This window comes from Akanthomyces muscarius, chromosome 2, assembly GCF_028009165.1.
Source record: "Akanthomyces muscarius strain Ve6 chromosome 2, whole genome shotgun sequence".
Lineage (NCBI taxonomy): Eukaryota > Fungi > Ascomycota > Sordariomycetes > Hypocreales > Cordycipitaceae > Akanthomyces > Akanthomyces muscarius.
In genome coordinates this window covers 134862-148803 of record NC_079242.1, presented here as the reverse complement: position 1 = coordinate 148803, position 13942 = coordinate 134862, and the positions used below count along the sequence as shown (strand labels likewise).

At 55.7% G+C, this 13942-nt stretch overlaps 5 protein-coding genes across 5 annotated transcripts; 4 read left to right on the top strand and 1 right to left on the bottom strand.

Annotated features, from left to right (window-relative positions):
• Nucleotides 1-107: 107 nt before the first annotated feature.
• Nucleotides 108-1824, top strand: LMH87_003146 (uncharacterized protein; the record flags this gene model as incomplete). The annotated part of the gene is made up of 3 exons (XM_056202610.1): nucleotides 108-524; nucleotides 606-1478; nucleotides 1534-1824. 3 exons carry the CDS (start codon nucleotides 108-110, stop codon nucleotides 1822-1824), a joined length of 1581 nt encoding a protein of 526 aa, XP_056047926.1.
• A 3568-nt stretch (nucleotides 1825-5392) lies between these two features.
• LMH87_003145 (uncharacterized protein) lies at nucleotides 5393-7096 on the top strand (the record flags this gene model as incomplete). Its single annotated transcript, XM_056202598.1, has 2 exons — nucleotides 5393-5652; nucleotides 5722-7096. 2 exons carry the CDS (start codon nucleotides 5393-5395, stop codon nucleotides 7094-7096), a joined length of 1635 nt encoding a protein of 544 aa, XP_056047925.1.
• A 1200-nt stretch (nucleotides 7097-8296) lies between these two features.
• Nucleotides 8297-8611, top strand: LMH87_003144 (uncharacterized protein; the record flags this gene model as incomplete). The annotated part of the gene is made up of 1 exon (XM_056202587.1): nucleotides 8297-8611. The coding sequence occupies one exon, from the start codon at nucleotides 8297-8299 to the stop codon at nucleotides 8609-8611; it is 315 nt and encodes a 104-aa protein (XP_056047924.1).
• A 1729-nt stretch (nucleotides 8612-10340) lies between these two features.
• LMH87_003143 (uncharacterized protein) lies at nucleotides 10341-11984 on the top strand (the record flags this gene model as incomplete). The annotated part of the gene is made up of 2 exons (XM_056202575.1): nucleotides 10341-11049; nucleotides 11107-11984. 2 exons carry the CDS (start codon nucleotides 10341-10343, stop codon nucleotides 11982-11984), a joined length of 1587 nt encoding a protein of 528 aa, XP_056047923.1.
• Nucleotides 11985-12228: 244 nt separating this feature from the next.
• Nucleotides 12229-13744, bottom strand: LMH87_003142 (uncharacterized protein; the record flags this gene model as incomplete). The annotated part of the gene is made up of 2 exons (XM_056202563.1): nucleotides 12229-13499; nucleotides 13549-13744. 2 exons carry the CDS (start codon nucleotides 13742-13744, stop codon nucleotides 12229-12231), a joined length of 1467 nt encoding a protein of 488 aa, XP_056047922.1.
• Between the last annotated feature and the right edge of the window lie 198 nt (nucleotides 13745-13942).

Genomic DNA, 13942 nt, shown 5'->3' with positions numbered 1-13942 from the left:
CTGGGTCGAGGACACCTTTTTTTCTTGGATTTTCCGCTTTTGTCCTGGCATTCTAGTCTTTCCTGCTAAGATACAAAGACAGAACTCAAACCATACAGACATACACTATGGCGGTACTATCCGTGATTTCCATTCCAGCGCTGCTGGTGTCGCTGGCTGTAGCTTTTGTCCTTTTACGCCTCATCGAGTACATAAGATTCCGAAGCGCGGCGGCCCGCCTCGGCTGCAAGCCGGCCGTTTGGGGTTTTGGCGGCGACTGGGCCGGCCTGAGCCTGATGAGGAAGGGCCTCAAGGCGCAGCGCGAGAAGAACGTGCCCATTTGGATAAGGCAGGAATTTGCGCGGCTGTCGGTGCGAGAGGGCCGCCAGGTCGGCACCTTTCAAATGAGCGCACCGCTGTTCCGCAACGTGCTCTTCACATGCGAACCCGAAAACATCAAGACAATTCTCGCGACGAGTTTCAAAGACTTTAGCCTCGGCGAGAACCGCATCGGAAATTTCAAGCCACTACTCGGCGACGGCATTGTATGTTTCACTACGACGGGCGGGGAGCTGATACTCCCTGCGACCGAAGGATTTGTGTAGGCTAATATGAGGTCATTTTAGTTTGCGTCCGATGGCAAGAAGTGGGAGCACTCGCGCGCCATGCTGCGCCCCCAGTTTGTCCGCAGCCAAGTCAGCGACATTTCCCTCGAGGAGACGCACGTGCAAAACCTGATGACGGTGCTCGACGCCAATCTCGACAAGGGCACGGGGTGGTCGGCGGCCGTAGACCTACAGCCGCTCTTCTTCCGACTCACGCTCGACTCGGCGACCGAGTTCCTGTTTGGTGAGAGCGTCAACAGCCAGCTGCGGCGCGAGGGCGACGCCACGACAAACGCGGCGGCCTTTGCGACGTCCTTTGACGCCTCACAGAACCAGCTGGCGATTGCCGGCCGCTACGGCAACAACTACTGGATCGGCCACACCAAGGAGTTTCACAATGACGTGCGAATCTGCCACGAATTTATCGACTATTTTGTGCAAAAGGCGATTAATGGACAGAGGAATACGAGTGAAAAGGCCGAGGACAATGAGCGCTACGTCTTCCTCGAGGCTATTGCCAAGGAGACCTCGGACCCAGTGGAGCTACGCTCACAGCTCATCAACATCCTGCTTGCCGGCCGCGACACAACCGCCTCGACGCTTGGCTGGTTCTTTTACACCATGGGCCAAGCCAAGAATCGGCACATCTACAAGCGCCTGCGCGAGGTGATTGTCGACGAGTTTGGCACGTACCGCAACCCTAAACCCATTACCTTTGAGGGCCTCAAAAACCTGTCGTACCTGCAGTGGTGCGTCAACGAGACGCTCCGCCTATACCCAATTGTGCCCATGAACGGCCGCTCCGCCGTCAAGGATACCGTTCTTCCTCTTGGTGGCGGTGCTGATGGACGTTCGCCGATCCTGGTCAAGAAGGGGCAGGATATTGGATATTCAGTCAGTTTCCTCCAAGGCCCCCACCTCGCTGCCTCAAATGCTAACTCCCGCACAGGTCCACGTCATGCACCATCGCACCGACCTTTGGGGCGCCGACGCCGACGAGTTCCGCCCAGAGCGGTGGGAGAAGCGCAGGCCCGGCTGGGACTACCTCCCGTTCAACGGCGGCCCGCGCATCTGCATCGGCCAGCAGTTTGCGCTGACGGAAATCACGTACGTGGTGGTGCGCATGCTCCAGCGCTTCGACGATCTCGACGGCTCGACGCTGCCGGCTGAGTCGCACGGTCTGGGCCTGACCAACTGCCCCGGCGAAGGCGTTCCGCTGAAACTGCATTTTGCCGAGTAAACGGGGAAGAAGACAAGAGAATCAGGACGACAGGCTGTATATTCTTAAGATGACGATGTATGACTGAAGGATGCTGCGGAACTGGCGCATGATATTTGCATATATGGAAACCAGCAATTTGTTATTTTCTTGGGATTTTGGACAGGTCTCAACTCTGTTTTTACGTCTCGGGCCGCTCGGAGCGACACATCCGATGGAGGGCCTCCGATAACGGCTACCGGCTACGAATTTTGAATGAACATCTACACCACTTACTGCTATCAAAACTCACTTACTGCTGAGTCGGGCGTGATTATGTACGAGGATGGCTGGTCAAACGTGATTGAGGTTAGATTGACGTTACGCAACAGCCACCGGCAGCAGCCGCGCGTGTTTGTGTGGCATTACTAAATTTAGCGCAGCCTCTATCCGTGCAATTTGAAAGGTCTGAGTATCGACCTTCTAGAAAATCGGCATGCACGTGGCGCATTACTTCCTTCTTGGTACGGCCGCAGACCACGTTGTGGCGCAGGAGTTGATCGACACCCAATAGCAACATCGATTGGGAATACCATGAGTACATTGGGACGATCGGTATGCTCCAATGGATCTACCGAGAAAAAGCCAAGCTGACCAAGAGCCCTACATGACTTGCTTGTCGACTTGCTGAGCTGCGTAGGGCTTATCCCCACCCGTCTCACCCAGCGCTGGCTACACGCCCCTGCGCGGAGCAGTTGTGCTAGACTAGGTCTTACAAGTTGCCTTGATGCAGGCCGTGGAAACGGCAGCGGCAAGTGCTAAAGAGGATGGCGTGGAAGATCGCGCGACCCGATCTCACGTGTAGAGTGACTGTGCAGTCGTTGATGCAGCGTGGCATGCATGCGCAGGCGTCGGTTGCAATGGGGCAAGGTCCACGGCTCAGGGCTGACGGAAGCATTTGGAACACGGCTATAGGGATTGCATATGTAGTTTCAAGTCGAAAAGGAAGGCTGAGTATGAGGCTGTCCGCAATGGCGTTTTGGTCAGATAAAAATGGCGCTTCGGAAAAGACGGATGGAAGATGAGTGCTGATCTTGAAGCCATATCGGGCAAGACGACAGGCTAGGCATGTAAGAGGGCCGGCGATGGCAGTGGGCTACCAAAACTACAGCCGATTTCCACCAATCTCAAGTTTTTGACTGTTGAGGCCTGTATTTCCAGATTTGCAGCTCATTTTATTGCCCGCGACCTATATATCGGCGTGTAAGAGGATTAAAGATTAGACTTGAGGTCATCCGGAGCTAAAGCAGTTGGGGTGCCCGGTGCGCTGGTCAAGCGCTAACACTGCAGAGGCAAGGCATGAACCCTTGCGCCGGCCCTTGCCAACATGAGTTTGGGGGCTAGAATCTGTACGTCGGCAACTGTAGTCCGGTGCAAGACGCCGTTTCGTACAGTGTGACGGGCGTGCGTGTCGACGGCGAACAAGAGCAGCGGTGTCTCCCAGTGGGAGGTGAAGACTGATAACTACAGTGGGCATAGTAAGCTGAGAGCTGACAGGGGAGGATAGGGGGCAGGGTGGCGGGCTGGCTCAGCTTGACGCCAACGAGACATGGGGCTTGTGAGATGTGTCAGCGGAGAAGAGGACGAAACGTCGGACAGTTGAGCTCAGTTTGCGAAGAAAAGATTATCGACAACAAGGTGAAGGCTGGAAAATATAGAAGGTTTAAACGAGATGGTGAGGAGATGATGCAAGTGATAAGTATGGGCGACCATGGTGGAGAAGGGTTTCGCCAAGTTGCTGCTGCGTTGCGAGGGCGATGGAAAATTCCAATTTAGATAAAAAACTGTTTCCGTGATATCTGGAGTTTGACCTTGTTCAGATATTGTATATTTAATCTTGTAGCAAGAGAAAGTGAGCCGACGCAAATCTGGTCAGTGGGCAAGGCAAAGAAAAGATACAGGGCAGGAGCAGATTGAGGGGGCGCAAACCCATCCGGAGGGGGTGGATTCACAGCGAATGAGAGACGAAGCGAAGGAGCGTGGCTGGCCGTATTTGCGAGCTGTGATTGGTATGATTGGAAAGCCTCGTGGTTAGCCTCGCGCGAGCGGGCGAGAACCGGTGGCGCCAGCGACAATCCGTGGTTCGTATGCCAACTGTAAGCTTCAGTATTCATCGCTACATGTGTGCTGCTAGAGGCGAGTTCTTTTTGTCTTATTGAACTTGACAGTCGCTGGAGACTGTGAGCAGTATCCGTACACGGTGCTACCTCATATGCTTTTGGGGCCTCTTATTTATTAGTCGTATATATGCGTCAGCGTCAGCTTTGACCCGGTATTCTGATTCAGTTGCGAAGGACAAAGGGAAAAAAACGAGGTTGGAAAGAAGAAGGGAGAAAACCAAGTTTTCTTGACCTCGGTTCGATTCGTTCCTTTATTGTTCGTAGATACGCGTCTCTGGTGGCTGAGTGTGCACGATGCGGATTGAGATGCCTGATGCGGAAAGCTTTACGCTGGCGTGCCGTTTCCCGGGAGCGATGTGTTGTAGGGCTCTGGCACTGGAATTAGCGGGATGGCTGCGCCATCTAGCGGGCAGTGGCGCTGTGAGACATGACCTTTCGGGCCTTGTTGTAGGGGCCGGTTAGGCGGGCAATTGTACCTATGGATAGTTGGGTAGGTAGGTAGTTTCTAGCAGCCTTGCAGCCCAGTGCCAGTGTACCTACTCTGCCAAAGACGGGTTTCCCTGGCGGACGCTCCATTTCATCTCGCTGCACCGCCCTCCTCCATCGTCGTCATCGCCAGTATCGCCATCGCCCAGCATCAATCATGCCCAATCCGGGCATCTTTTCATCGAAAGCCTGCCCACCTGTCCAATTTTATGCCCATTCCCGCTCTTTTGTTCCCTGTCCTGCCCTGCCCAGCCAGCCTGATATCCCCAATGCCGCCGATCGCCAGCAACCGTCTGGCCAGTCCCACCCCCTCATTTGATCCTCGTTTCAACTTTGGCGTTAATCCTTCGTCTCTGAAATGGCGTTGACCGGCGCGTTCTGTACTGTGCTTTGCTGCATCGCCATTTGATGGGATCCTGAATTGCCAGCGAACTCTGCTGTGCTAGTTGGCTAGTTGCCGCCAGGTTGTGATTAGTGCGTACGCCCTCCCCATTCGCATCCACATCCCCATGCCGGTAGGCTGACGCTAACAATCATCGCGGCGCCCGCAGCACAAATGGCGGCAAGCAAGGGTCTTGCTCTCTGCTCCTCCAATGATCTTCGGGGCGTGTACAGACAGCTACGACGCACACTCCACGACTGTGCTGCTTTGACATTTCGACACCTCCACCACCACATCTCGTCACAACCACAACCACCACAGAACCTGGCCCTGGCTCCGCTGGCGTTGCACTGCTACCCGTTCCCAGAGTAGCCTTACCTATATAGCACCGGGCCCTCCCTGTCACCTCAGACATGTAAGATTGCTCTCGGCAAGACCACTCTGGACTCGACTTTTTTCTCTTGTCCCTCGACGACTTCCTTCTCTCACCATCGACGCCGGATCTCACAACGCGCATTGCCCTTCAGCCCGCAGCGCATCTCGCCATCCTCCCCTTTCCGCAATGGCTTCGTCGCAAGCAAGCGACTACGCCAATAAGCACGACTCGGGTGTCGTTGCTGAGCCCCTCGCCGACTCCTCGCGCCAGACCTCGTCCAACAGCACCACCGTCGACGTCGACGAGTATGGTCACCTCACACTATGGCAGGCCATTAGGAAGTGGAATCGTGTCTTTTGGTACTCGCTCGCCATCTCATCAACCATTCTCATGTTTGGCTATGATTTCGTCATTGTCGGCAACTCGTCCTCCATGCCTGCTTTCCAGTACGTCTATTTCTGCCAATGCGACTCGTAACCGCAAATCCCTAGCCAACCAACAACTAACCGCTCCAGGCACGATTTTGGCGAGTACTATCAAGGCCAGTGGATTATACCCTCGCTCTGGCTTGGTCTATGGACATTCATCTCCCCCGGCGGCATGATGATTGGATCCCTTTTTGTTGGCTACTTTCAGGACTGGTACGGTCGCAAAGCCTCGTTTTTCGTCTCTTCCTTCCTCGCCGCCATCGCCACGGCCATCTGCTTCTGCTCCCAGTACCCCGACGAGATTCTCCAGCGCCGCGGTACCTTTCTCGGCGGCAAGGGCTTTCAAGGTCTCGCTCTCGGTATGATGATGACCACTTGCCAGACCTATCTCTCCGAGATTGCCCCTCCCAAGCTTCGTGGCCCGCTCCTCGCCTTTTTCCCCATCTTCACCCTCGTTGGCCAGCTGATCGGCGCCCTCGTCATTTACGGTCTTGTTTCGTCTCCCAACGGCTACGCTATTGCCTTCGCCACCCAATGGATCTTTGCCGTCATCGCCTTTGTCGTCTCCTTCATCATTCCCGAGAGTCCCATTTATCTGATCCGCAAGGGCCAGATCGAAAAGGCTCGCAAGGCTCAGCACAGATTAGCGGGCCACGATACCGATCCCGACCGCATCCTTTCCATCATGGAGCGCGACATTGAGCACGAAAACCGCCAGTCCCCTGCAACCCTGACCGCTTGCTTCTCCAAGATTCAGCTGCGCCGAACCATGGTTGTCCTCTTCACCAGCGTTCTTCCGCAGATGTTCGGCCTGACCCTCCTCTCGCAAGCCAGCTACTTTGGCCAGGTTGTAGGCATCGAAGCCAAGGTCAGCTTGGTCCTCTTGATCGCCGGTGTCCTGACCGGCTGCATTGCAAATATCATCAGCATGTGGTCCATTGGCCGCTTCGGCCACCGCTCTCTTTCCCTCGTTGGCCTCACCGTCTGCGGCTTCCTCTGGCTCAGCATGGGAATCGCCGGCAGCATCGCCCGCAACATTACTGTCGCATGGTATTGCTCTGCCATTCTGATTCTCGTCACCGCCAGCTCAGGTCTGACCGTCTGGCCCGCCTCATACGCCGTTGGCTCCGAAGTCTCCACCCTGCACCTGCGTGCCAAAGCCCAGGGTGCTGGCTGGCTGTTTTCCAGCGCTTTTAGTGCTGGTTTCGGCCTCGGCCTGCCCTACATATACAACCCGGATGCCGGTAACTTGCGCGCCATGGTTGGCTACATTTTTGCCGCATTCTGCTTCTTCAGTCTAATTATTACCTGGCTCTACGTGCCTGAGATGAAGGGTCGCACCCCGTCTGAGATTGACCGCATGTTTGACCTCAAACTCAGGACCCGAGAATTTAAACATTGGCGTGCCGACGGTGCCCTTGAGAGCGCAAAGTACTACAGATCGAGATCTGTATGGATTTGATCTCTCCTGCTAGCGATGGAATGATTCATGACATTTAGCGATTTGTATTTATACACGAGCATATACTGCATATACCAATTAACTCATATACCTTACCATTTATTTATGTCTGTTCATGTCCGATGAAGCTACTCCATCATGCGACGGCATTCTCAGCACCGTCGTCAACGCCATTATCAATTCGCGACCATCCAATGTGGGTACGTAACGGTCGGCAGTCAGTCCGTCGACAAACAAGCAGCCAATACAGTGGAACGGCTGTAGCAGCCAGGTACTTTGGTCGTTGGGTACCTAGGTAGGTATTGTAGGTAGGTAGGGCCAGCGGGTGCTTGTCCCTGTAACCACGGGCTGCTGGCCATTGCAAATATTGAATAAGTGAACTCGCCGCCCACTGCCTTGACTACCTAATCCGTAGTAGATGACCTATTAGACTTGGCCGTTGTAGGCTGCTGGGTTGTGTGAGATGGTTGGCTGAAAAGCTGGTAGAAAACAAAACGCCGCACCACACGGGAACACTCACACTTCCCCCGTCCGCTGGTGGCGTCGAGCTCGCCAAGCCCATATTGCCAACAAAAAAGGACAGCAATGCTTGGGTAGTGACTGTTGGCTGATGTAAAATTGGTCCCCCGCTTCGACCTAATTAACCACAGCCTTGTCGCTAGAAACGCAGAGCTCCGTGCAGAGCTGGTTTTCTACACAATCTACATCTCTCTTCGAAATGCATCACCGCCCGGTTGTCCTTTGACGATGAGTACTTGAGAAACCAGCCATACTACACCCGAGTCTAGACATCCGTCAGTGAACGCATCATCAGGGTCAAAGGCTTCCCGGGTTTCCGAAATGGTTGAATTCATGACTCCTGCCCTGCTACTAAGCCTTCCATGGGAGATTCGACGGCCCATTACCGTCGAGGTTCTTAAACGTGAACGCGCCGAGCCCGTATTCAGCAGGAAACCCATCGAGTGTCGCGGACGCCTGCGCAATTGCTTCGATGAAAACTATCCCGACATCACAAACATTTACGTCCCAAGCCACACTATGAATAGGACATCCACGGCAAGCCTGTTCCTGTAGGAGTAGAAGACGGCCGTAAAAGGAGTCGATTTTACAAAGAGGGGTATATTCAGCTCGGCCGGGACCAATTCCGGTGATTTTGACTCCAAGTGGGTGAGCACCAGTGGAATCGACGAGGAGCTGAGCATGATATCCGCAGGCAAGTATGCGTACTATCAGCTCGAACATTCGCTGCACGGGCTTCTCTGGGGTGATGGCCTGCCGCGATCGACGGACGAGGTGTACAGCTCGTACATCCAGGTGCTGGCGCAAAGTGCCGACGAGGTGAGATTCGCAGGCTGCAGCACCGTCCGGACTCTGATGGAACGGCACCCGGCGTGGTGGGTCTACACAAACCAGCGGGAGCACACGAGCTATCGTCGGCCAGAGGAATACACGGAAGCGAGGATAGCGCAGGACCTGGCCGACGAGATGGCTCGGGACGAGCCATCCCAGAACTGATTCAGGCCTTTGAGACTCTCGGAATCAGAAGGCGACACGGCTGGATCAGAGATGGTGATTAGCGTGGGCAGATTTGCGGATAATGCTTTCCCTTCTCCAGTAGAAAAGCAGAAAAAAAGTAGAAGAAAAGCGCTTGGCCTTTCTTCTCTAGTAAAAAAGAAGAAATGAAGAAGAAGAAGAAGAAGAAGAAGAAGAAGAGAAGGGTTTGGCCGTTCCACCACCTTGAAGTTGATAGAAATCAACACAGATGAGCCACAGGAATGCATGCAGTTTGGTAGGTTGTATCAATACCATGTTCATCGTGGGCTCGATTGTGCCCTCGCTGGCTCTCGACAAAATGGACCCGCTGCCGGGCCACGATGTTCGGCAGTTTTGGATTGGGAGTATCTATGCTGCTCATTGCCGCGCTGCTGTCGCAAGCTCCGAAGAGGACTATTCTCCGCGCGCAAACGGGTTCGGGGTGGCGACGGAAATGGTGGAAACTCAAGAGTAGCGAGGTAAGTGAGCAACAGCGTGGCAACAGCGTACTATTTGTGTTTGTGTTTTGTAATGTCTAGGTGGTGAGGCTTGGGTGGCGTCGACATGCAGCCTTCGAATGTCACCTGGTACACGGGCAGTCAACGCCAAACGCCATGTTGTGGCGAGGCCATCTTCCACGGTTGACGTTGCAATTCACCAAGCACTGTCGCAAAGGACCAACGTCTCCCGGTGCGCGCGGCAAGTGATCCAGCGCCGATCCTGGGGAAGGCTGATAACAATCCGGGGCCGGACAGGTTCCATTGCGAGGGGCTGGGCTGATTAGAGTTCGGTCTCGTGATTGGAGGGTGAGCGCGGTTACGAGCCGCGTTGGGCTGTGGCTGGCAGCCTGAGTGCGCGGTCCGGACACCACAGCGCTACATCGGCACTATCTCGCCATGCAGTCCTTTATCAGTGGCTGCTTTCAGACTAATCCGTACTTTTAGCGATTAGGCCACACTGAGGAGCGAATAGGCCAGGCTGCAGAGATAGGGGGAGATTTGGCGGAGCTATCCCCACGGGGGAGCGTCGATGATGCGGGACGAGGTGATATAGTGATAGTGGTACTATATCCAGCACCTATACCGAGGAAGAGAGCTCAATGCTTGGAGGAAACGGATACCCGGCTGAAATGAGCAAGACGCCACGCGACCAGGCTCGCTGGTGTTGCCTCTTATGCGTTGTGCTGCGCTGCACGGGGCGCCGTGCGTCCTTTTTCTATTGGCAGCCCTGAGTCGTTGCCCTGCAGCAGAGACTGGGCACTCCGCACAGGGGCTGGCAACGCCTTTTGCGCCCGTTGCAGCCACGTTCTTCAGGCCTCGAGTCCACTAAATAGGGCACCCTTCTTCAGCGGTCCGCTCCACTACAAGTCCCCCAAGCCCCCCTAAAACCAAGGGCAGACTCCACCGGACAGATGCCGCCGGTCCTTCTCCAAGCTCCAAGCTCCAAGCTGTGACTCGATTCCCCAAGCTCCATTCTTATTTAGGTCGGCGCCGCGCCCTTGCTTACGCCGTTATCTCTTCTTTATCAATTATCGCGCTATTTTGATATACCAGTACGTGTGGCTTTTTTATCATCAGTCACAGTCCGATATCTTTACATATATAGACCGCGCTGCTGCGACAATTGCGTCGGCGACGTGCCGCGACACGAATGAACCGACCTTGACATCGCCACCACCACCACCGCCGAACAACCCCAGAAAACCACAGCCATGGAGGACCGACGCGCCTCTGCCACGCAGCAGGCCGACATTGCCCTTGCCAATCTCGGCTACAAGAGCGAGCTCCCGCGTAACCTCAAGATGATGTCCGTCCTCGGCCTGTCCTTTGCCATCATGGCCGTGCCCTACGGCCTCTCCACCACAATGTCCTACTCGCTCGTCAACGGCCAGTCCGTCACCACCCTCTACGGCTGGTGCCTCGTCTCCATCATCTCGCTCTGCATCGCCGCCTCGCTCGCCGAAATCTGCGCCGTCTACCCAACCGCCGGCGGCGTCTACTACTGGAGCGCCATGCTCTCGAGCCGTCGCTGGGCGCCCATTGTCAGCTTCATCGACGGCTGGCTGACGCTCGTCGGCAACTGGACCATTACCCTGTCCATCAACTTTGGCGGCGCCCAGCTCATTGTTTCTGCTATATACATGTTTGACGAGAGTTATGTCATTCAGTCCTGGCATACGGTTCTGATCTTTTGGGCGATTATGCTCGTCTGCGCCGCCATCAACGCCTTTGGCTCGAGATACCTCGACCTCATCAACAAGGTCTGCATCTACTGGACCGGCGCCAGCGTCATCATTATTCTCGTCACGCTCCTGTCCATGGCGGACACGCGCAATTCCGGCCGATATGTCTTTGCGCACTACGACAGCTCTGAAAGCGGCTGGCCTGCCGGCTGGTCATTCTTTGTTGGTCTGCTCCAGCGTGCGTCCACCACAAAACTCCCACGACACACCCAATATACTGACTCATGGTGAACAGCTGCATACGTCCTCACCGGCTACGGCATGGTCGCGTCCATGTGTGAAGAAGTCCAAAATCCCGAGCGCGAGGTCCCCAAGGCTATTGTCCTCTCCGTCGCCGCCGCCGGTGTCACCGGCCTCTTCTACCTCGTCCCGCTGCTCTTCGTCATCCCTGAGGTGGGCGCCCTCCTCAAGGAAGCCAACGACCATGCCGGTGGCCAGCCCATCGGCATCATCTTCAAGCACGCCACGGGCTCTGCCGGCGGTGGCTTCGGTCTGCTCTTCCTCATCCTCGGCATTCTCATGTTTGCTGGCATTGGCTCCTTGACGGCCGCCTCGCGTTGCACCTACGCTTTTGCCCGCGATGGTGCCATCCCCGGCTACAAGCTGTGGCGTCGCATCAACCACCGCTTCGACATGCCCATCTGGGCCCTTCTCCTGTCCACGATCGTCATCTCTCTCCTCGGCTGCATCTACTTTGGCTCCCCGACCGCCTTCAACTCCTTTACTGGCGTCGGTACCATCTGTCTCTCCGCGTCCTACGCCGTGCCCGTCATCGTCAACCTCGCCCAGGGCCGCGTCGCCGTCAAGGACTCGCCATACTCGCTTGGTCGCTGGGGCGTGGTGGTCAATGGTGTCTGCGCCGTCTGGATCTTCTTTGCCATTGTCATCTTCTCCATGCCCAGCGCCCTGCCCGTGGAGGCCGACACCATGAACTACGCCTCGGTCGTCTTTGCGGGGTTTGCGGCGATTGCGGGCCTCTGGTACCTGGTGCATGCGCGACACAACTTCACCGGCCCGCCCGTGCTGCGGAGCGACTCGGTCGGTGCGACGGACGGTGTGGCGCCGCGGGACTCGCATACCGACTCGCCGGATTGCGAAAAAGAAGCAAAGTAGTGGTTTCTGTTTATACTATATATTATTAGTCTATTTATAACGTTCACATACACTATCAATAACAGCACATATAGTCGCACATGCGTAAATGACTCCGTGCTTCACTTTAGTCTATCATTTCTTCGTTATATACTTTTCGCAGCACGACTGCCTTGGCCCCGGGTATATACAAGCATGCGTTCCAACTCCCCCTTTTCTCGCATCTCCCACTGTCTTCCCTCCTTGCATCATTTTTGTATCCAAATTAGACGCTAATGGTACGGAAAATGGAAAACTCCTCACCCGTCGCCACAAGGCTACCCGGAATCTGCGGGTGCCAGTGCAGCTCCTTGACGCCCTTGAGGTAGTGAACAAAGAGCAGCTGCGGCGGCACGTCCTTGACACCCGCCGTGTCCTTGCTCTCTTCATCGTCGAGCTCCACAGCGAGATCCCACAGCGAGACGGTATTGTCCGCCGCCGCGACCGCCATGATGGAGTCGTCGGTCGGGTGCCACTCAATGCTCGTCACCTGCTCTTTGTGGAAGTCAAAGCTGGCCAGTGGCTGCGGCTTGTCGGTGCCCGTGGCCTTCCACTGGCGCAGGTCCCACACCCCCCAGGTGCCGTCGTCGGCACCGGTGCTGAGCAAGTGCGAAGTCTGCCGCGACCACGAGATGACGTTGACGTCGTAGTTTGAGACTTGCACCGTGAGCGCGGGGCTGCGCGTCTTGGAGCGGACGTCCCAGATGCGCACGCTGCCGTCGGCTGAGCACGACGCAAACACGGATTGTTCAGAGGGAGACCACTGAATGTCCTCGACACTCGATGTGTGGCCCGCAAAGGGTCTGTTGTCAGTGACCCAACCGCCACCGTCGTTACGCGTGGTCTGGTAGATGAGGCCATCGTTGTCACCCGTCAGCAGCTTGCCGTTGGGATGATTGGGCGACCAATCGACGGCGTAACCTTCAGACTTGTGCGCGCGGATCGTCGAGACGGGCTTGTTCTGCGCCGGCGTGATGATTGTGCCAGGCGTGTCAAACGATGCTAGGTGCGGTGTAACATCGTGAATGAAGACGTTGGTGGATTCCGTCATGGTGGCCGTCAGCGTGGTCGGCGCGCGGCCGGGCTCGGCAGCGGGGACCTGGTGCGTGCGGATGCGATTGGTCGTCGATGTCAGCGGGATGCTCTTGGACTCGAGGATCGGCTCGGCGTCTTCGTCGTCGTCATCAGAATCAGACTCGTCGCCGCCGCCGTCCTTGTTCATCTTGGAGAGGCCCGAGAATTTAATCACCATGAGCTGGTTGTCGTTGGTCTTTTTGTAGTCGGCCTGCGTACCGGTCACGGCGTACATGGTCGCCGGGTACGCCTTGCGGTTGTCACCCAGCCCGTCTTTGACAATGTCGAAGGATAGACACGGCCACGGCGTCGTCAAGTTGTGCAGCATCTCGTAGGTTGTTAGGTCGGGCGTCAGCACCTGGCCGGGCTCGAGCTTGTGGCGGCCAACGATAAAAGTGCCCTGGTCGACCTCCATGGCAGCGGCTGCGGGGATTAGCAGGTTGTATGTAATACCAAAGAAACAGAGTCATACCCTCTTCAGCTTCGCGCTCTGCGTCGGGGCGCCCGTCTACACCAGCCTCGACAATCTCATCTTCGCTCTCAAACTCGTCCTCGTACTCGTCCTCAAAGTCGCCCATTTCCTTGTCGTCAATATCCATCTTCTCAGGACGATCACCGCCCTTGAGGGGGGCACCCTCATGCCCAATTTCTGCCGCACGTTTCGACATGGTGAGAAGTATAGGTATATGAATGTGCCGTGCAAGAAAATGATCCCAGAGGATGGAAGTGGTAGCTAAGAATTTTGGTGGTGGTCCTCTTATCAGCTTATCCGTAAATAATTTTTGCCCCGCCATCGAAAAGTTTTGCTGCGACGAGCTATGGTGCTCCCGCTAAATGTGGCTGCTGTAGCTGTGGCGTATGTGTGG